At 46.1% G+C, this 23611-nt stretch overlaps 1 protein-coding gene across 1 annotated transcript in view; it reads right to left on the bottom strand.

Annotated features, from left to right (window-relative positions):
- The window catches only part of FMNL2 (formin-like 2), a 76663-nt gene that overhangs the window by 24152 nt on the left and 28900 nt on the right, over positions 1-23611 (bottom strand). Inside the window, exons 6-9 of the mRNA XM_009319031.1 lie at positions 18681-18789; positions 17375-17451; positions 14870-14963; positions 1009-1083 (exon numbers count right to left, since the gene is read on the bottom strand). Of these exons, the coding sequence (XP_009317306.1) occupies positions 1009-1083; positions 14870-14963; positions 17375-17451; positions 18681-18789 (355 nt within the window). The remainder of the gene's footprint in view (positions 1-1008; positions 1084-14869; positions 14964-17374; positions 17452-18680; positions 18790-23611) is intronic.

The following is a 23611-nucleotide window of genomic DNA, read 5'->3' as shown; positions in this document are numbered from 1 at the left end:
ATCCCCTCATGGGTGCAAGCCTGACCCGGCCATCAGGGCTGCAAGCCACTAACACCAGAGTGTTGGAAACACCGCACTGGGTGCTTTAACACCTAATTCCTGGCAGAAAGAGGTCTTTAACACAAAGCTCAGCACTAAAACAGTATAAAGTGTCACAGATGCTTAACAGAGGCCTCAGCAGAACAGCCAGCATGACCAAGCAGGAAGCCCTCCTGCTCTGCTCTCACCTCAAAACAGGATCACATCAGATCTGAGACACCGGGCATGAGCAGTGCAAGGGAGACTGCACTGACCACGCCAGTACTACATTCGTTTTGTAGTTAAAAATCGGGCTTTAATTTCTCACACTTCTGACACAAGCACTCGCTTGCCATAGACTTTAAAGAAATGGATGCAGAAGTATTTTTGATGCAGAAGTATTTTTGATATGGACACGTAACCAGCTAGCTCATCCTTACTGTCACGACCTCTGCCTTTCACGTGCTGCCAGTGTGCAGGCTGGGGCTGGTGATCGTGGGTGCCAGCCAGAGCTTCCTCTCTCGCCCTTCTCTCTTGTGCTCCAGGAGAAGTGGTTTTGGTGAATAATCATGCATATGCACATGAGGAACCAAAAGTGGTGCAAACTACTGCTATATTTATCAGCAGATAAGGACAGACAGCAGCTGCAGCGAGTCTCTCCCACACTTCCCTGTCTGTGACTCAGGATGTTGGCACAGACAGAATATGCATCTTGATATTGCAGAAGCTGCTGCTTTGCCGCAGCGAAATAGCACACACGACCAAAAGGCCACTTTCCTCTTACCTTCACTATGGTACAAGGCATCTCTTGAAGATAACTGAACTGAAGCTAAAAATGAAACGCATATTATGTAGTTGGGAATATAAAAAAATTCCATTGTGGTAATTTTAGGCCAAGGATCAGAAGGCAGATGAACTTCTGCCTACAACAGCAGGACCAGATGCAGTAAACACTGAAACCAAAGTTTTTTGATGATAAATAGCACTCACCATAAAGTCTATATTGTTGTCTTCATTTCGGAAGTGCTCCATCAGCTTTTCAAAGCGCTGTTTCTCTCCGCACACCTACAAAAGAATCACCACGTGTTTGTTAAACTACAGCTTGCAAGAGAGAGTACGAAAAACATTTAAAAAGCAGCTCATCTGCTTGCTCAAAACCTCGCCATCCAGGATTCCTCTCTTGTTAAACACATTCTTCTTCATGACAAATCCAGCGGAGGAATCACAGGTGAACACCTGTGCTGCAAGTCTAAGGGGTCAGGTACAATTATAACATAACTCTTTGTATCTCTTTTCACCCTAAAAATTTAATCGTACCCACTGATGGTATGAACGCAAGCAACAGAGTTGTGCCAGGCTATGCCACAGGAAGACTCGGCCTCCTTCACAGTGCAGAACTGGCTTTCCACTGTAATATAATGTAATTAGGACAAAGACCAAATTACAGGGAGGAAAAAAAGAAAATTATCACCGGCTAAACAAGGAGTGAAATACATCAGCATAACTATCAGCTGGTCAAAATTACAGAGCCGTAATACAGGGGTGTTGGCAGGAAACACAAGCAACTTGAAGGAGAAATAAGACCAAAGATAAAGCAGGTCTCAGGATATTGTTTAAATCTTATTACTTCCCAGTAGCTTGTCTGGCTCAGTCCTACTTTTCCCAGCACACAAATGATCTAGAGTAATCCACACCAAAATCACAAAATATTAAATAAGTTGGACAGCAAAAGGAAGCAGAGGTGAGCACCGGGAGGTGAACCCATTTCCCTGTCCTCCCTACTTAGCAACTGCAACTCCTCCCTCTGCGGTGCGTCGTTTGGGGTATTTTTTCTATCCCCGCATGAACGGACTAGACCGAACACCTAAGCCGTAGGGGTAGGAGCCAGTGCATGGCAGCTGCCCCAAGCCCAGACATCCCAGCAAGCCCTACCATCCCAGCACGGTCAGATGAGAGGTGACAGGGGCAGTGCGGAGGGTCCCACACGTTCCCAAATCCACTGGGAGTTTCCTCATCCCCTGCACTGTGAGTTGACTTCTCGCTTGCTGGATTTTGGCGTCAAACTGAGGAGTGAATGCAGGTAGAGCACTGGCTTCTGAACAAAACCGGTGAGCGCCTGAATAGGCACATCTGTCCACAGTGTTAAATGCTGTTCCCACCTTCACCCTCCTCAGATGCTGGCTGTTTGCAGAGGCACAGGAGAAGCTCTGAAAGAAACTATTTTGCTGGGAAAGGTCTTGAAAAGGTCATCTGGAGGACTGAAACCTCCCATCTGAGGTTTGAGCAACAAAATCCTTGGTGAGCCCAAGAGGCTCCTTCCTTCCTTAACCAGATTTTACCCAGACGTCCCAGGAGCGCTGGGGTGCTACTGATCAGGAGCAGCGGGGACAGCAGTGGGACCTCCAACCCGGGCCGTCCGGTTAGGGTCCGCCAGCTTCTGAGCGGCACACACCCCTGAGACATCAGCTGCTGTTTCCCTTAAGAGCCAGCTCATGGCACAGCAGGTATGTGAAATTAGCCAACGAACAGTAATTAAGGATTGGTGGGAGCACTGGCTACTTCTTCTTTAGAAACTAACCTCCCTGGGGCAGGGACCGGTTCTTTGTATGTATTTCTACGTTTGCGTCTCCCACAAGGAGACCAAATCCCCGCATCGGGTTTCTAGATAATCCCAAAGAGCAAATTCTTTACACGGTACGCATTATTATCACTATTCCCCTATCAGCTTCCTCTTTCTAACTGTGCCTATCTTACAGCATGTACCTGCACAAAGATTAAGGCACCGAGCAGACCTCACTGAAGTCACACAGAGTTTAGTGGGACCTAAACTGAGCTGATCATGAGATCTGCAAAGCACTGCAAGTAGTGGCCTGCTGGGTGACCTCTTGCCACGCTTTCTGCTGTCTGTTATGACCGAATAAAACATACTTGTGGTGTACATGATACATCTGTCATTCCCAAGCAAAATAGCCACAACTGGGTTATTATTCAGACATTTGTGGTCAGTACCTGACGTCAGTGGGAATTCTGCCACTGGATCTCTGCGAGAGGACAGGGATACTGGTTACCATGAACTATTTGATAACATTACCATCAATATTCATGGCCACAATCCCAAAAGTTGCAAGTAATGGGCTCCGTGCAGGCTCAGCAGCCCCCACTCGCACAGCCTCTGGTAGGCAGGGCACTGAAGTCGTGCACAGACACTTACTAAAGTTGCATTTAGATGTTTACAGCTGAACCTTAAAGACTCACAAGGTAGAATAAACACGCTTAAACAACAAAGCATGCACCCTCAATGAAAGACATATTACACTTGTTGGTCAAGCAAACTATCAAGATCTTAAACCCAAAGGACATGGCTCTCTCTACAGCGTATGCCATGAAAGTGGTTTTGAAGCATTAAACACTTTTACATGGGTTGCTCCACTAGGCCCATAAAACACACATTAAGGTCTAAGACAGAGTAAAACAGAGCCGAGACAGACCCGCTCTTGGATGGAGCAAGTCTCCTTGGTGTTACCTGGCCTGCAATTGTGCGAGGGGCACGACCTGTCTCTGCTTAGCAGAGATGGGGTCCCTGGGACATGGAAAGGACGGGTGAGTTTGGAAAGCCACTGCCATTCAGCTTCAGGCTGTAAATCTTCAGTCTAATCTCGGGCTTTTCTTCAGGAATAATCCTCATAAAGCCTTCCTACAGCATCAGGAATCGCCTTGCTGGGAGATCAAAGCCCAAACACCGCATACACATCGCTGACGGTTAGAGCAGCTCCAAGGCGCTCGCTCCAAGTGAGCGAGCCCCTGCCCCAGCCTCCCAGCGCGTTTGCTTTGCAGTGGGTGGCTCGAGAGATGGCGTCACTGGTGAAGGGCCTTAGGCTCTGCAAAGCCACCAAATGGCCAAACTCAAATCCAAAATGGCCAGGAGCACCCTTGGGAAAACAGGGAGATCACTGTGAGCATTTTGGCATGACTGACCTGGTTTCACAAGCACGCATTTAAAAGGGAGAGGTGGGATGAGCGCACTCCGGCGGGGACCAGAGCATCTCCGCACCAGATGACAACACCTGCACTTGCCGGCATCCCGTCTGGCTCCCCCGCTCTCCACATCCAGGACCAGGAATCGTTTCGTCGTGAAGGAGCTCAAGTTCATTGAACATGCAGCAATGTGACCTATTCCGGGCACTCACCACGAACTCCCTACCGGGCCCTCTCTTACCAAGGGCCCACCAAAAGCACTCCTGGCAGGGTGCAGCCTGCAGGCATACAGCTCTGCTGTGGCGTACGGCCCTCCCGGGACGCACACGCTTCCAGGCAGGAGCAACACGCCCTTCAGGAGGAAAAGAGACGAAAACGCTGTGAAGAGGCCAGCCTCCGTCACGAAGAGCCAAAGAGAAAACCAGAATCTGGCCAAGTTTCAGGAACCTACTGCCACTGTAAGGATCAAAGGCAGCAGCTGCCCGCCAATATAATTTGATTTTGGAGGCATACGCTGGGCCTGATCCAGCTCCCGCTCAAAGCAAACCCAAGGAACCCTCTCCTTGACTTGCACCACAGGATGCACTCATCCCTACATTATTATCCCAAGCCATTTTTTTCCTACTACAGTAAATGGGATGGTGTATCAGTTCAACCAACTGCAAATTCTTCCAGCGCTCCCCACAAAACAGTTAAGAGTCAACATAACGAAAGAAAAAAAGTAGGTTCTTCTCAACTTTGAGCTCTAAACAATTGCATCTCTCTTGTACCCACTTCAGAAAAAACGGAGCCAGTTTAAACAAAATCATGTATTGTGGAAACAAACATAACAATGGTGCATACGATCACTCAACAACAAAAACCAGAAGGACTGATTTCTGGGAAATCTAACGTAAACCGTTCCACATGGATGAGAAAAGCTGACATAAACAACTACAAGCCATTTATGGCTGACTAATTAAATAAGGAACAACCCAAAGTGATACAGCCCCGGCAGAGAATTGCCGATCCCGGGACACAAGCAGCCCTGGCTGGCTGGGATACAGCAGCTGATAGCAAGAGGAAAAGCAACAACAACCTGCGGCTTTCGGTGGCTGCTCGCAGATATTTCACGCTATCATCAGATGAGTCAGTGCTGGGAACATGTGCGTTTCAAGAGACAGCAAGCTGACTTTCATGAAATGATATAATTTATCCTGGAAGATTAAAGAGAGTGAAACTGTAGATGAAGCCTACAGCCTGAAGATTGGCCAAAATCCAAGACGAATGCTGAAATCAAATCCCACCACATAAAACCATATGTTGCCATTTATATTTGAATAAATTTCCAAGGTCTGTCATTTGAAAGTATGGCTGGGACTAAGAAAGGCTGATCTTTCTTTTATTAGCATTATTCTGTGTAAGAAGCAAGATTAAACGGGTTACCACAGCTATAAAAAACCTCTGTCTCTACTTAGGCTGTGAAAAAAAGACTTTTTAGGTTGCATTAAGCCCACGTCATTCTAGAAGAACAATGTGGCTTTATGGAAAACCACCCACGAAGGGTCCTTTCTCTGGAAAGGCTTTGGGTGCTAACAAAGTAAACCCGTCACGGATCTATTACAAAGGTACAACACAATCCTATAAGGAAGCAAAAGGATCTGTTACGAAAAATTTAGTGACGATTATATCCATATCCACCTGGCAATGCTCTCGGGTCATACAGTTCACATCCAGACCACCCAAGAGCAAAGTTCAACTACAACAACCCTCGCGTTGCTCCTGCTCATGTGGCCGGATTCCTACATGATGCTCTAGAAAGGCATCCTGGGCAGACACAGCAAAAGACACCGAGGGTATTTTGGAAAAACTGAAGATGTTTTCACATGCAGTGTCAGGCAGAAAGTGAAAATCCAGGCTCATCGAAGCACGTCCATCGTCCTCCTACCTCAGACAGTTATCTAACGACATGAAGCACCACCTCATTTTGCTGGAGAACGGAGCCGGTAACTAAACCTCACCACAAGCAAATATAGCGTGCTCCATATGGAGGAGGCAGCGAACACAGGCAGTATTTCAGGCTTCGGAGCTGCAGCTTGTTGGCGGCACAGAACGCACACTGCGAGGCACAGCTGCCAGACCGCTATCTCCTCCACATCTGGAGGGATGATGCTCCTAAGCCTGAGATGCAGCGCCCCATCCAGACACAGAAACTGCCTACTGCAACCGCCTCGATGCGAGTGTCGGTCTGTCAGCAAAGAGGGGGGAGACAGAATGACAGCTCTGAGCTAGCAACATGTTCACAGAAAAGACATTAGTAAGCTCACCAACTCACAAAATGCCCCTGTGCCAGGAAGCAGGTAACGCCCGGTGGTCCCAAACTCCATACAGAAAATGAAATCACTTTGGCTGCATTTACACTCGAGGTGAATATGGTCTGGCATGGCAAAGGCACCTAACGGTGACCTCAAGGCAGGGAAAACAATTCTCTGAAGGACCACATTTAAAATACCTAAACCTTAGGCGAAGGCTTTGCAATACAGGACATTTTCTGTCAGTGCAAATGTTAAAATGACCATCTACCAGGTTTTGCCCAAAGGTTGTTTTAAGCTGCTCCCCCCTCCTTCAATAACTTTTCGAGCTCTGTAAGAGCGAGAAGCGGTAGCACAATTTCACAGCAAATATGCACTGTGTACATGAACGCAGCCGATACTGGATATGGTGTTATAAATAGCCTGATGTATATGCAACCCAAAAATTCACGGGACCCTTTGTGAACCTTTTGTCCTGTCTGTGCTCCTTTATCCAGCGGCACAATGCTGGCTTTCTCTCCCCCACAACAGCCCACTGTGGTCAGCAGATCCCACCACCGGCAAGCAGCACTCCACAGAAACACTTTGTTTGGACTGATCGTGCTGACATTTTTGCAGTTTGCTGAAGAACAAAAAAATCAGTTTTCCCTAAGTTACTGGTTAAATAAACAGTTATTTAATACTTACTAGGTTAAAATACCTTTTACTCCTGTACCAGCAGGGTTAAGGCACTCTCAAAATACTGCTGCAGTGCAAAAGACAACAAATGTATTTACATTTTCCAGCACTTGCAAACAGTTTCTTCTAGTACCGAGTTATTATAATGGCCCGTAAGAATAATTCAGAACTGCTGTTTTCAGCGCCACCATCCATTATTCAAATAGAGAAATCTGACTCTGAATTAAGCATTGTGAAAACTGGGGGCTGAACAATATTGTCTCACTTCGCTGGAGTGAAAACTGATGGAGGTAAACAATGAGGTCCATTTGCCATGCCCCCGCCTTTCAGCTCGCTGCCCAGCAATTCAGATGGACCCGGCCTCTGTAAGCTCGGCATCAATAGTCATAACCAGGCGATGCGTGAGGGGATTGCAATTCTTCTCACCTGTCAGATACTTCAGAGCAGCAAGCACATAAGTCAATTAAATTGATGTTAAAACAAGAGGGAGCGCCAGCGTGCCGGACCCCGCTCCTCTCTCATCCCCTGGTCTCCGACGAGTTAGGCCAGCTCTTCTCTCCCCAGCACGTGGGGAAGTTCAGATGCTGGAATAGCCACCAAACGACGAGCTTCCCAAAAGTTTTCTGGATTATCTGAATTCCCATTTGCTTTTTGGCATTTTTGGAGCAAAACAAGGAGGTTTCTTGAAAGGTATGGTTCATCTTAGGAAAAGCACCTCAATTCTGTTTTTATTTTTAAATACTAAAATTGTTTCCTGTACGGAGAAGCATACAAGCATGCACTCACCTTACCGAATCCAATTATTCTGGTATACGCTTGTATAATAATCAATTTAACTGCTTTGCTGGATTAGAGCCAAAGTCAGGAAGTGTTCCCTGCAGAGAGCCAGGATTATTTCTGGCTGGCTTTCTGTCTCGCTGCAGATCCCAGTCAATTCTTTTGCCTCCTCGGTTTGGATCCATTTTAAAACTACTATTGTGCTTATTAAAAAGAAAAAAAACAAAAGAGCGGTAGAGTCCTCTGGTCTTTTCCCAGAAATATTTGGTTGTTATTGAAGTAAATTCTCCCATGTTTAAAACGGAGATTAACAAAAAGCTGCATAAGGATCTAAGATTGTGCTCCTTAAAATGTTAGTTCAGAGAGCTGTGAAGTATATTCAAAAACTGCCATTTTCAGATCTTCACTAATGCTGAGGAAATTAATATTTGCAAAAAACTCCACAATTTCTTTGTTACTGTTTTCATCATGCAATCACATTAGCGCTGTTGGGTTGTGATTTTTTTCAACATATCTGTAAACTTACTGAAGCTATTTGTTTACTGGCTACTAAGCTTTCAGTAAATGAAAAACATGTAAACCATGTAAATAAAACAGCTAACTAGAAATGCCACAAAAAATTTTAATTTTGAAGCAAGGCCATAAATGAGTTGGAAAACAGCTTTCTGCACTCATAGCCTCAACAAGCTCCAATTCTGTTGAACTAGAACTTTTCTGTTAATTCTGTTTCTGGGTGTTCTCACCAGATTTCATAACCTTGCTCACAATTCGCCTGTCCACATTATTTCTGTGCCTTAGCTCTGAGGAATCCTCATTTAGGTTTGGTAATGCCGTGACAGCCTGCGACCAAATGTGCAGTCTTTGAGCTGGGGAAGGAGTTTATTTTGGGTGGTGGTACCACGGGAGGCCTCGCTGCCTGCTTCCCAGGGACGCCCCGCGATGCCGCCCGAGCCCCGCATGCAATTAGGCTAATTCAGGTATTTCTGGGGATATGTGGTGCACTAAAACCTTTGCCTCCAGGCTCTGTCAGTGATGTTTTCTACAACTAAAGAGAAACGGGCTGAGAGACTCTGGCTCTGGCTGTAAGCAAAAGTTCCTTACAACTAACCCGAGAGTCAAAGGTGTATGTGTATATATACACACACATACATGTATGTATATAAATATGGATATATAATGGGCAAAGCATTACCTAATTTTTACTAGGAACACACAACCATAAGAAACTTTACCATGAAGCAGACCTAACCCATAGCACAGCTCGGAGCTGGCCCCTGAGGAGTCCGAGCCATGGTCTCTATCAGGGCAGCACCTGATAATCAGGTTCCCATCCACGCTTGCTTCAGGCTCCCTGGGAAGGGGCTCCAAGAAAGAGCTGGCCCCAGTTAAACGGTACATTGGTCTTCAGTAGAACATAACACAGGTCAGCCGGGAGAGCAGAAACTCCTTTACGAGCTGCGTTTCCAAGAGGAACACAAAGCAGCGCGGGGTTTCGGCACTGAGATCAGAAAAGAGAGAGAAAAAGGCACCCTGAGTTTAAAACTGCTCTTGTACCCGAGGGATTGCTTTGCCAAGGTGCGAGCCAGAGCCTGACACGTGTGATCGCATGGGCAGACACCACGCCGCTGCAGTCCAGCCTACGCAGATTCCTCACCTGCCCTGCAGATAGGGACAGCCAGCGATCAGCCCTTCGTTATCTCACTGATGAAGAGAAGTCAGGTCACACACATCCACAGAGATCAGTGGTTTTTTCCCTGAAATTTCCCCCTTCAGTATTTTGCTACATTTAAAATTTATTTTCCCCCAATTCAAAATGCCAGCCACGGGGAAAGCCAAATTTTCCCACACACTGTTTCACGCCTCCCGGACCAAGACCTGGCAGGGTTCAGTTGACTCAAATTACAGCTGCCCTCTCGGATGGAAAGTGCTTGGGTTTTCAATCTGCCGAAGACACCTTTATCTCACCATAGAAATCCTGACATGAGAATAGCAGGTTTGGTTACCCTCATATTCTTTTTCTCAGCTCCGTAAAACCTTCTTCATCTTCCAACCAGCATCAACTGCAGCAAAACATTTCCTACGGAATTCGCTCTTGGCATACAAGTATACTAGAAGTATCCAGTCAATGGCAGGGATGATTAAAAGATCTTCTCAATCTGTAGAATCTCATCAACGTGAAAACATCCTTCCTTGACAAAGCAGCAATGAACGAAAGCATTTTGATTATGGCAAGATGTCAGTAAAATGACAGAGAGCAAGGGCAGCTTTGGAACGTTGCTCGTCTTGGGTCCTGAGTGAGTTACCACTGCGCGGCTATGCTGTGGTTTAAGCAGCACCGTCTCCACGCCACGTCTGTGTGAAGTGAGCAGAAGTGTGTGAGAAGCCACACACTTGCACCGTGCTGGCTCTCACCATTTCTGATGGCCACGGGCAGATTCACCAGGACACCGATGCGCCTAAGCTCCAGCACAACGCGCCTTTGCCAATTCAAAACAGCATTTCCAGGAAACAGTAAGGGCAGTAAGGAATGAAATAATAGTAAAACAAAAGTTTTATTGTTGGCAGTAAAAGACGGCAGCTTAATTCTCTGTATACCCACACATGCAATCACACTATTAAAATGATTAACTACTCTGAATAAGCATTAGGAAAATATATCTTGTTTTCCAACGGTGCACTCAGCCTGCTTCAATTTAAATGGGGCACAAGCTTTTAGCATCTGGTCTGTGACCCTCGGAGCTCCCCCAAAGCTGTCTTGTGGCTAACTCCTTTTCTTCCCCTGGCATTCTGCTGAAGTGCAGTTGCTCGTCCTGCAACCCAAATCCCAGGCAACTTGGATAAAACCACATAGCCAGTTCTCACAAATCCATGGAAACCAGCACAAAGGGCCAGGAACACTGCTAAGGAAGCCCACTGGCAAGCGGGTTAAGGGCAGGGGTCGCGGCCGTGCCGAAGAGCTCACCCAGCCAAGGCTGCGATAGCCCAGTCAAGCAGCGTTTGCCTTCGGTGCAAGGTGCTGGGAATAAGAGGTGGCTGCAAACAGAACAGGCAACAGGCCAGAAAGTATCAAAAAGATAAGGGAATAGGCAAACGCCCCAGCCATTCTATGCACAGTAACTCTAAACTATTCCCCATAAATGCAGCAGAATTCAGTCAAGCATCACTCAGAAAAAGGAGGTGTTCCAGCTGCAGAGGGCAGGTGGCTGGAGCACACCCGGAGCCGCTTGCTGAGCGGCAGCCTCCAGCGCCACCACAACCTCCTCACGCTCCTTCTGCTCCGGGACCTTTCAGAAGCTGTGATGACACCGAGAGCGGCTGCAGGAAAACCAAAACATCTGCGGGCCTTCCCGGCTAGTGGAGCTCCTCATAACTAGGATCTGACCATCCTGCAAGTACGAACTTAGCCGGGCTGCTGAGGCTTTTCTTTACGTAGAGGCTAAGCAGCACCTGGACTTCAAAAGCAATGAGAGTCATGAAACTAACATCTTCGAAAAGAGAAACGCGGGGTGGTTTAAAAATCCACCTTGCCCAGGAACAAGCAGGGACAGGGTCTTTGCAGTTTAATTTGAACTTTCTTTCCTGTTTAGCCCAGAGCGAGACCTCCTGAAAACGGATGAGCTGAATTTAGGCTGGAAACTGGGGACGATTCTCCTAACGTCTGCACTGCCCTGGAAGGAACGACCGAACCCAGAATTTGTGTGAACATTTGGGGCATTTCTCTCTCGGAGAGCTGGAAGTTGCCATTCTGTCAATGCCGAATAGTTCCCAAAACATAGAGCAGGCTGCAGAAAGCACACAAGTGCACCACGAGAGACTGACCTAAACCGTCCCCCGCTTGTACTCAACACGCAAACTCCTTCAGCATTACAGGGAATGCAAAGGAGAAATACAAAGATGGATGAGAAACTAACACTGATATCTCCCTTAAAATTACTGATTCATTCCGTACAATACGGATGAGGATTTCATTGTAACCGTTTCCTGCCTTTTGGTAAAATTAAAAAAAAAAAAAAAAGTATTCAACAGCTCTGCCACTCACCGGACTGAAACAGGGGGCTCGTGCTTCCTACCACCAGCGCGACTGCGTGAACCCTGGTTTCCTCAACTCTAATGAATTTTGCATAAAACACCTGCCTTTCCTTCTACCCACCCCAAACTACTCCTTCCCTCTCCTGGTCTCCATTCCCCAGTCAGTAACAACAGTTCTGGATTTTCTTTTCCTGTTCGGTTCTGCTTTATTCAATTCCATCTCAAGCTCCTGGTTTGTTGTAAACTTCTTGGTAGCTTTGAAATGTCCTCATGTTTCTGTGTTCAGAAGTGACCTGTTCAACATGATCTTAACCCTGTACTGAAAAGCGAGCACTGGGTTGTGCCTGTAACGCAGAGCTGAGTCCCCTGCAAAGAGAAACAACCCACGCACAAGAATCAATGCTTTCAGGTGAAATAACTGGACAAGAATAATTTTCAAGAGACAGTTCAAGAGACAAACCATTCTCCATTTGAATATCCTGACCCCAGCCAGAAAAAGATTGGCCTGCAAAATCGTTTTCAAATGAAAAGTCATTTTCAAAAAGAATTCTTGACAAGATTCAGATCAACTGCGGTCTTCCAGCTCAGTCAGACCCTGAGAACCAAATTCTGTTCTCATTTACATCAGAGCAAAGCTCAAAGCCTAATGAAATATTTTATGTTCACCCTTATGTAAAAGAGAGCAGAATTTGGTCCGAAACATCCTGTTTTCCCTACTGACTTTATTACAGGGTGAGTGTTAGGCAGGAGTTCAGGTTTCTTCTGAAGTTATTTTATGGCAAGGAGATAGAGTGGCAGAGATCTAGTTCAACGAGTCTAATCTGTCCTAAATATGCACACAGTGTCTAATGAAAGAACCACAGAGAAGCTGTGGCAGCCCTGCAACGCATAGTTACAGAAGCCACACAAATATTACTGAGCCTACAGTAATTTAAATTGGAAGTATACTGCTAGAAATCTAACCCTGGGTACTTTACATGTCAGCAACTCAGAGATTTTTAATATACCAGTTGAATGAGTTCTAAACACGAAGACTTGAAACCATTACTGAAAACTTGCCCAGGAGGAAACTGGAAAACAACAGCACAGAGCAAGAAAGAAGCAGTATAACTGGATACAGAGAAGAACAGCCAAACGCAGAACGGAGAAAGGTAAAATCCCCTCCTTGCACACCCGCTTCACCTGCAACATCCAACAGTTCCACTATAGCAAATGACTTGATCAAACACAAACAGGAAGGGAATAAATAAATAATGGCAAACAAACTGAATGCGTTACACAGGAATTTTTGAACGTCAGCAGGAGAAAAGACAGATGATAGAGCACTTGGAAGAAAATGAAGGAGCAAAACCTCGACTAAAGATGTCAGGAAGGTAAGAGAGCAAATGGGACTTTACACGTCCTTCCCTGTGACGTGCAAAGGGCCTGTTCAATGAGCCTGACAGACCGTCCTGACCAGTGCTATTTCGGCTGCAGTCATTTGCCCAACTTATCTGTAACCCCTCACACCGTCCTCCCTAATGAGTCATATTTCTCCTATAATAGAGTAGTAATAAGCCAGAAGAATTTAAGCCTGGAATAATAACATTGTACTTTGCATGTTTACAGTGTTTTTCCTATTTAAAGCACTTCTTTCATATCATCCAATTGTTCTTAATAACAATCTCATCTGCATTGGCTTCCGTGATTCCTTCATTTCACAAAGGTGCAAATGAAGACAAAGATACCGGCAGCTTGCCCAAGGCTACAGGTGAATAAATGAAAGAACCAAACTACAATTTCCAGTTCCAGTTCTGTGCCTGCATTAAAGGACTGCAGACCTTTCCCCAGCTGGAAGCAGAACGTCTTATTTCCATATTCTGACCATCCCTTCCGCTGGTGGAACCCAGAAGCAAGGTTTTCTCCATGGTCACACAATACTTGCAACTCGACTTCCACCTCACAGCCGGGGAAGCCTCGCCAGCAGCCGTGCCATTCCATTACCTCTGTCCTCAGGTAGCTCTACATACACAACACAGCTCACATTTAGGACAGGTCTGGTCTTGCAAAGCTGAGGTTTCTACAACAGGCCCACGCTGGAGATTGCTTCAAACCTTTTGCTCTGGCTCTGTATGATGACGAGCACCTCAGAAATACAGTTACAGTGCAGCTCTACGACATGCAAGTATTTACAGTGGATGTAAATTAGAGATTCGTATCTCCCCACCAGAAATAATTCGCCAAACACAAAAAGTAAAAAAAATAACAACTTGGCTTGTTGATCATCTGCATTAACCCACTTATAGCAACAGCAGCATTAAGGAAAAACATGCTACATGTTCATACACAGGCCAGTTGGGACTCATCAAGTCTAACAATTTTTGAGCTGGTAAGTCTAGATTCATTTTTTCTTTGATAATAAATCCACGCATATATCCAATTTTCAAAACAAACTAGAACAGCAGCTTTCTAGGACTTGATTCTCACACTAGTGCTTCTGAACCTTCATACAATGTTCTCAAATCCCATTAACCACTGTGTGCAAACATGTGATATGCTTGAACGTATGCACCTGTGAATGACACTGGTTTGCTCCACTTGAGCCTATCGGAATACCTGTATTAATTTCAGCAGTCAGTGTTCCATCACAGAGACTTCACTTCGTAATTTCTTCACAAATAAAATTCCTACTGATAGTAAAACGAGGAGTTTTGCATTTCAAGGGCTTGTGTAAATGGCTCTGAAAATGGGAGATCTAATACCCATTCCTGGTTGTTTCATCTAAGAACATACAAAAGCGTTTAGAGACAGAAGAACTGGAGTAAAGCTCTCAAGATCTCCATTGGTTTTCCACTTCAGGGATGCATCTTGACTGACTAAAAAGTAAAAGGAGCAATTCACAGTCTGGATTCATCTTGTTGGGATTATGACTCTTATGCAAAAGTGTACAAAATGATGGCATCAACACCACTGTCTGATTCCTTGCAGCTCAAAGTGACTTATGGAATATCTGCAGTTTATGGAAATCTAGGAAATTTAGCTGAATAAGAACGCTCTAGCCAACGCCATGTAAGAGAACTAGCGACACGCGCATCAAATTCTAATAGAGCAGAGTAACGTACCTCCTTGAAGTTATCAAACGCAGATAAAATTATTTCATGCCCTCCTCTGACGAGGCAAACAGCTGCCAAAAGTTCCAAGACCAGGGCCTTTGTCCTGCAAAGAAAAGAAACCACAACAGTCAATGACCACCATGTGATGAACCACCTTCTTTCTACCTGTTTGCAAAAGGGATGCAGAGACACCGGGAGACGCAGTTTGCATCCCGTGTATTTTTTAATCTCTTGAAACTGGTAAACCTGCAAGAGGCATAATGCTGAGCATCATCTGATCCAGGGCATTTTGACTCTCCCAGGATCATGCACTTTTCCCCCATTTTAATGCTTCTCAAAACATGCAAAAATTTAAATCACAAACTGTACTTGTGGAAATTCAAGCAAACCAAAGGCAGTCGCATAACTCTGGTAAAGGCAGACCACGTCAGCCTCCAACAGCTTGTACTCCCAGAGAGTTCACCTGCACACACCCGGAGAGGAGGCACTTTTACACAAGCCAGGATCACGGCACATCAGCCATTAGTCAGCTGTCTTCGCCACAACGCAGCCCATTTCCTCTGAGCCCAGTTTTTAGTGAATGTGCTTATAATTCAAATCTGTATTTTTCCTGATACAAATCTGAATTATTTTCTATGATAATTTGTATTATTCATAGCCACAAAAAAAAAAAAAAGACGTGGTTCGCCGAAGTAAATATAGGATGCCTTAGCACGTCTTTCCCCTCTTGAATCAGAAATCTGGGCAACTGATTGACAGCAGTGCTAACACAGGCATATTAATGAGAGAAGACAACAGATTACCAAAAGAAAAGCATGCAGTAGACTCAGTGTGACTCCAGTATAAATAATCCCCAGTACTTTCTTATAGGGTTCACATAAGGCAAAAGCACCAACTGGACTTCATGGTCAGATGAGCTCTGAGCAGATATTAAAATCATGCAGACACATATGAAATTAGTCTCATGCCAGATGTTACAGAAAAAGAAATACCTTTTGGCTTTCAAAGTGTCAAGGTTATCTTTGGAAACCAGATAAAATGTTCACTTTCCTAGGAAATTTTAAATGTATCATTTTCAATTCTTACTCATCGATTTTTTTTCCTGCCACAAGAAGAAAATCCAAGCTCTTTCAGACAGGATCAAGGGGTTCTTACTACAGATCTTCAGTAATATCCCCTCCAAGGGCAGGCTATGAACCGTGTGTGCGGGGAGAAGGGAGAGCGATCTCTGTGAGCGGAGGGCCCAGGGGGATGCCCAGGTCTCCGATGCTGCCCCCGCCGGCTGCCCACGCATCTGGGCTGGGGACGGGGAGAAGACAGCGACGGCTGTGTCTGTGCCATCCGTCTGGGCACAGCCAGAGGAGACGGAGTCCCTACATCCATCCTCCACCTGGCCCGCCCACTCCTGCGGCACTTAGCTCCGCAGTGTGCACGGTCTGGGGATGGGATCAGCTCTGCAGCATCTCTCAGAGCTGCTGTTTCCGTTTTTGCACATATCGGACAACCCTAAGCACTCAAACCTCCGGTTTCTTCAAAAATCATGATGGAGCTAAAACAAAAAGAAATTAGGTTTTGAACAGCACTAACATTAAGTTTTGTCTTCAGATTATTTTAGCCATGTTTGAAAGCTTTTTTTTTTTTAATAAACAGAAATCTAAACAACTCACTTCTTTCAAAAATGAAAACTTAGGCTCTCTCTTGATCACCTGATTTCCCGGCACAGGACACCAAAAATGATAAAAACAAACTTCCCCTACCCTTCCCATGTATGCTGTGCCCAGGCCTGCTGACTGAGGGCTAAATAAAAGAAAGGAAGGAAGTACCTACTTCCATCAGGACAAGATTTCAAGCAGTGCACTGTAAGGCAAGCGGACAGCCTAAGCAAAAGCTATATATATACACATATAGTGCTGTTTAGTTTTGTCTCATCCCCTAGTTTTACCTTTTCTTGCAAACATCAGTATGTCAGGTTTGGTTTCGTTAGACATGCAAGAGGTTTGCAGCTCCAGGCTTTGCTGGAAGCGGCTGCCGGGGTCACACGTGTGTGCGGGGAGAGGAGGGGGGGACAGCCTCGCAGCCATCAGTTCCACTGTGCAATTACAGCATTATTGCTGCGGCTGAACAGCAACCCGATACAGAACAAGAATGAGACCCTCTGTCAAAGAAATTCAAACCTAAGGACCCCTCAAGACAAAATCTAGGTAAGAAGCTTTTCCTTTTCTTCAGGAAAATCCCATGCTAAGCTGCTCATTATCAGCAGGGTCTTCTTTGCACTGCAATAGAGCTGGAGCGCTTAAGCAGCAAATTTTCAGCTGAAGAGTCAGTAGCTCCTGAAACCAATGGAACTAGATGGCAATTGCTCATCTATTTGCACCATAATACAGATTTAATCTGATTCAGAATGAAGTGTGATTTTTGCTATAGGTTTGTGCATAAACATACCCCTGAAAAACCCTTTCCCTGTACTCTTTACTTACCTACTTCTTACATTCTCTAAAAGCAAGTGCAGCCTACCTGGGATTCTTGTTGTTCAAACTTAGTGCAATTTCATTAACGGCATGTGGATGCGACATGACCATATTGAATCCATACTGAAAAGAGAAGGGGAAAATATTGTTTCAGTTTTGAGACTAAAATTACTGTCTTTAAAATCCAACAAATTACATATCTCTGAGCAGACCTGGCAGCAGTCTTTCACAATGCTGTAAGCCGAGTTTACCAGGTCAGCCAGCACATTTCCATCTACCACCTTGCCTAACAACTTCTCTGCCGCTAACAGTGTCAAAAGTACTCGGTTTGGCCATGTCAGCCAACAAAAAGGGGCCCAAGAGCTGCTCCTACACCACTGCCAACCCCTCTGCTCATCCTTTCCCCTCCCTCCTCTTTTTCTTTCTGACGCTCAAGTGCATCATTTACTCTCTAAAGAGGAATTTGCAATTCAGCTGCCAAAATCACTTCTTTTGCAGCATGCATGCTGCCACAGAGCGACTGCATCATGCAGCTATTGCACGAATACTGCTGGCTTTGCTCTCCAAAAATGAAAAAAGAACTGCTTTGGAAAATACTGTATTGGTTATTAGCACAAGATCGTTGTTTGCATCTTGCCCATCAGAGGTAAGAAACCCTGTAAATCCCAGGGGACTGGTGCCCCCAAGGGCAGAGTTCACATACGCAGCCGTGTTAGAAATACTTCGTACGACCACACACTTGCAATAAAGGTGTTCACCACAGCCTTTCTTTGAAGCACGTAACTTTTAGCTGTTACTGTTTTAGCAAAAAATCCCAAGTCTCTGAAGCTACCTGGGCATGCCATATGATCACAGCACTCCACTGAAGAGAAAAGAAACTCATGAAAATAAGATTAGCTTTTGTCTAGTTTATTCTTTGACTTGCAGTTATTGCAATTGCCTTGCGATAAACACGTAAGAAGGGTGAAAGCTTGGATTTTCCATCAGTGTATAGCTCTTCTGAAAAATTCTCGTATTTCCTAAGTGTCAGTACTAAATTCTGAGAGAGATTGTAACTTCAGTTGTGTAGCTGCATGTCTAATCAGTTAGTGCAAACTGAGCCCATCCCTGCAAACGGGAACTGGCCCGATATGCACATGCTCTTATCTATGTGTGTCTTCACATCTGGACTAAATCATCTGCATGGGTACACAAGGACTGTGTCATATTGCTTCCCAGCTACACTGCCCAAGAATGAGTAAGAATTTAAACCTTTGCATCAGTTTTACCTTAACAATTCACCACTAACCTTTTCCTCCCCCCTCCCAACAACAAAATAGTTATGTGGTCCAAAAGAACAAAAAGGGAAATACCTGGTAATTCATTATGGCCCGTAAACACATGATGCAGACATGAACATCATCTTTTTTACTCACTAATCTGGAATTTTTTAGTGTTCTTCGGCTTGGCAAGGTGTTATACCTGCAAACAAAAACAGCGCTCATCAATCACAAGACTAGTTTTAGGCCGTAAGAATAAAGGAATGGAAATACTCCTCCGCTGGGTGACAATGCAGACATCTTTCAGTTCTGCAGAGCAGACGGCCATCGGACAATACACATGCAAATAAAGCAGAAAAAAGGCCACAGGCTGTTTACACTGGCAGCCTACGAAGCTCCAGATGCAGGGCTCCACGACTGCCTGCTGGCCGCCGCTGCCCAGCCCAGGGCCAGCACAGACCACGAACTGCCGGTCTCAGCCCTTCCACCCGGCGCAGCCCATGCCGCCAGCCACAGCACAACTCATCCGAAGCCAGGTACCTCCGTCTCTTGTGGCACGCAACGGGGAAAGAATGATCCACCCACAACCAGAGGTATGCCGGATTGTTTTCCATGCACTTTACTCTGCACGAGCGACAGCACAGACTTTTAATGGAACTGAACGTTCGTAGGCATCAGCAAACGTATTAATTCCCGCTGCATTTCATTGAAGAATAGTGCCTCTCTTCTATTCTGCAGCTGAGCTTTCTGAAAGCCCTCCAAATTATTTGAGGAAAATACAGCCCTTAAGAACTTTCCTCAGAACAGAGGCATTAATTATTTCAATTGTAACCCCTAACTGGTAAATCAACCTTGAATTCAATTAAATGAGTACACGGAATAAACACAAAGGGAAATCTCTAAATCTGTCATTTCTATAGCATAGTAAATGAAAACCACATTTCAGCTCTTCCTGAGATTCTGCTTATTTTCTTTAAGAAAAAACATGCTTCACGAGCTAGCACAGGAAATTGGAGACAAGGAGATGGGCTGCCATATGAAATACATATATAACTGCGTACATCTGTGAAATTGAACAAGCAACGAGAAGATTATGATTATGGTCAAGAAACTCTTTTGACAGTGATCCACTAACTGCTGCAACTGGCCGATGGTGTCCATGGTGCTGCCGCGCTGCCCTGGGACCAGCACACTGCAGGCCAAGCCCCATCCAAACTGCGGGGGGTCTGCGGGGCCCCCCCGGCTGTGCCAGGGACACGGAGATTCTCCGCAAAGCTGTGCAGGCTGCCCGAGCAGCCCCAGCCAGCGGCACCGGGGGTGATGCTGACAGCAAAGGCGAAGGGTGGTGTTTGAGGTTGGAAAAACACATTATTTATCCTGCTCCCCCAATTTACAGTGTAAAAACAGCCCAGAGAGAAGGTCCAAGCAGGTTCTCGATTGTTCACAGGGCTGCAGCATCCAGAGATTTGCTCCTGATTTACACCTATGCAGGTGAGAGCAGAGACCAGAAGGGCATCGGCTCGCCGGCTCAGAGGCTAATGAAACCTCTAGGCAGGCACAGCAATCCTTTTGCATTTGCAACTATCACGCTCGGGCCTGAAAATGGAGGAAGAAAGTATAAAAATCTGCTGATAGGAAGACAGAAAGAAAAATAATGTGATGCACGTGCAGTGATGTGCAAATTCTGACATTTGTTAGGCAAAGAGCAACTCCACTGGGGGAAGAAAGAGAAATTCATAGATGAAGCTTGACTGGTGGAGTAAATACAAGTGAAAACAAGGCTTCTTCAGACAACTGCGGCTGGCCTCACACTTGCCAATGCCACCTTTGCAGCCCGGAGAACACACATGGGAAGGCTTTTCTTCTCTTTGATTTGGGAAAACAACTGCAGTGGGGAAAGCTTCTGGTTTACAGAGTCCTTAGCTCTCGCTCCAGTCCCTAACCAGGAGTTAAATGAATCAGTGCTGTCACCCAGCAATGACTCAAAGGACAACTGCGAACACAGGCCGAGGCAGGGTAAGAAGGTGAGCTGGAGAACGGGAGAGCTTCCAGGGGACACACAGACCCAGGCTTTTCCATCTGAGGATTATCCCAACACTCCAAGAAAGTATGAGAGTCACGGAGGGAGTCAACGGGGAACGATCTGTCATTATTTCTTGTAACACGGGAACTATGTGGCATCACATGTAATTATCAGGTGACAGGATCAAAGCAAACCTGGTAATTTTCGAGGCACTCCTCCACACAGTGCTCCAGAGAGTGGGAGCTCTTCAGCACGGCTGCTGCAGAGTCCAGAGCCTGGCACGGGCTACAAAAGCACTTACACCAATTCACAGAGGAAAAAATCCATCAAGAACTATTAAACAGGAGATGCAATCCTTAGATCAGGATGCTTAAATCTACAGACTGCTGGAAGCAGGAGCATGTACCAGGAGAAACATCACTGGGTATCTGCCTTGCTTGTACTAAGCAAGTGCTCTAAGCATCTCCCGCACCAAGCGTCTGCTCCTGGGCAACGTCAGAGAGGGTTTTAGATACGGCTTTGGTGCTGTCACACCTCACTGTTTTCCTCTGACTTCCTCTGCATATTTTGAGTGCATTTGGGGGGTTGCCCTGTTCATTGCCAATGCTACTGTGCAAGTTACTTGTCTAATCCATGCTACTCATTTTGTTCAAAAAAAGAGGTGTAGCTTTTAAAATCAATGAATAACATTAATAATAATAATAATAGTAAAGATTAATAATAAATGCATGAACAAATAATAACAGACTTGTTTTATTCTGACTCACTAGCTCACTCTCCAACACAAAGAACATCCTTGCAAATTTTCTCACTTTAAATGTACAAAGCAAAATGAATGAGCTGGCTGGTACGAGGGTCTGGGCGTACCGTGTGCCGGGCAGCCACCACAGCTCAGCAGCACCCTTGCTGTGTCCGCCTGTGCAGCTGCGGGAGCCTTCCCCGCTCTGCAGCTCCAGCACAGGACGAGAGCAGAATGCACAGCGAGCTCCGGAGCGCAGTGCAAAACCACCCTGCCCACGGAGAGCCGGCGACTCTCGGGCATCAGCAATTACTTCCCTTTGCTTTCATTTTCCAGGAGTGCCGAGATGAAAGAAACCCCAAAATTCAAAGCAGAATTCAGTCAAACTGCCTTTTTTTCCCATATATATGCATGCATAAATCAGCTCAGGGCACTCCAGACGGATTTCAGGTTTGCAGGAAACTTGACCTAGTTTTGCCTGAGCCAGAGCAAGCGGTTAAAGCACGGGAGCTGGGTTTCAGGGAACAGACCCGAGGAGGGGCGCAGGCTGTGCCCTGTGCCTTGGAGGACCAGGACAGGATTAGGCTGCTCCCCACGCTGCGGGGCTGTCCCCAAGCCACCACGAGCACTTTGGACGGGGTGCTGCACTGCACCTCCCACCTGGGCTCCGGGACACTTTGTCCTGCTGCTCCTGGTGGGAACGGGGCTGGCCAGGGAGCTCCAGCCGGGGCTGTCCTGCCGTCCTGCCTGCATCCCCACGGACAGGGCTGACTGCCCACACACAGACCCGGCGCCCGGGGACTCATTCGTCTTCCAAACCTCCCTTCCTGAGACAAAAACCTTTACCTGGGAGCCCTACATTGAGTCTGAACTGGGAAGTGTGGAAGCGCTGCCAGTGTTGGCTGGAGAATGTGTAACCACACCACACCAGCTTATTTCCATACATTCATTTCACTAAATATGAAAAACACTGCAATAAAAAGATTTAAAAGTCATTTCTAGTCCCTACAATGACTTATCTCAGTTTTAAACTACTAAAGGCTGCATACATTACTTTCCTTTAAATTTTAAATAAGCAGAGTAATTAGATCTTTATCATGCCACTGACAGAAGAAAAAAATCTTCCTTGGTGCCTGGTGTTTCAACTCCTTAAATTTCACAATGCCTTTAAACATCTCAGAGAGTTTTGTCAGCTGTAACAAATGGGAGCAAGACTCCTTAAACTAATAAAAGATGACCATAAAGCCAGAACTTGGCATTTCCAGCTGCTTGGGGAACGAGAAGAAACAGAATCGGGGAGCAAAGATACTCTGCAATGCAGCAGAACCCTGGAGCATGCTGGGTCCGATCTCCCTAGGAACTCCGCCTGGGATCCAGCCACCTGGACGGAGTCGTCCCGGGCTGAGAGATGCTCTCCTCTACACCTCTCACTACCCACATGGCTTTCCAGGCACCTAATCAAACCCCAGCTCTGCAAAGCAATGCAGGCACCAAAAGGAAGGTTTGAGGTGAAGACAATATTCGCCTCTTCTGAAGAGGCGGAAGAGACCCACAGAAACCCAACAAGGGCTGCAGATATCCCATACAGCACTACCTGCCCGCAGCCGGGAAAACTGCTGTTTTGAAGCCTGGAGATGTTCACTTGGAGGATTCTCATGACCAGCCAAGTAGGCAAAGTCAGAAGCAGCTGTTGTGTTCTCTTCCCAAAACCCAAGATGACCCTCACCTCTGGGGACTCTGCGCCAGGGCAGGTACACAGCTCCAGCCCCAGGCTGCACACCTTGCTCCGTGCTCTCTCCGCAGCAGTCCTCCTGCCTTCCCCACCGTCCCGCACATCCCTAGCCAGTGGTGTGTTATTCAGTGATCTCATCAGTGATATTCAGAGCCCACACCCTCCGGCTCACAGAGCTTCCACCCGTGTTAGTTTACGATTAGGCTGAGAAACGGGTACAGAATAAGCAATTGCGAGCTGCAGTGCAGAGAAAATATCTCTAGCACAGATGGGATTCTGCCCTAGATTTAGATCGCTTCCCTTCAACAGATGCAAATGTCTTCACACAGACATGAATGCCAAGAATTAATGAGGATTTTTTGTACAGAAACTCTTTTACGACAACTCTGCACACTGCAACTAAGGCTCAAGATGCTTTCTGTGTATTAGTGACAATTGCAACGACCCCTGTTTGTTTCTTTCCTAAAGGCAGGGCAGACTGGCGGTAGCTCTTACACCTCCCTTTACGTGACATGAGCCACGCCAGGGTG

Source organism: Pygoscelis adeliae, unplaced genomic scaffold (assembly GCF_000699105.1).
Source record: "Pygoscelis adeliae isolate BGI_AS28 unplaced genomic scaffold, ASM69910v1 Scaffold222, whole genome shotgun sequence".
NCBI classification, from domain to species: domain Eukaryota; kingdom Metazoa; phylum Chordata; class Aves; order Sphenisciformes; family Spheniscidae; genus Pygoscelis; species Pygoscelis adeliae.
This window is presented reverse-complemented; position numbering and strand designations above follow the sequence as displayed.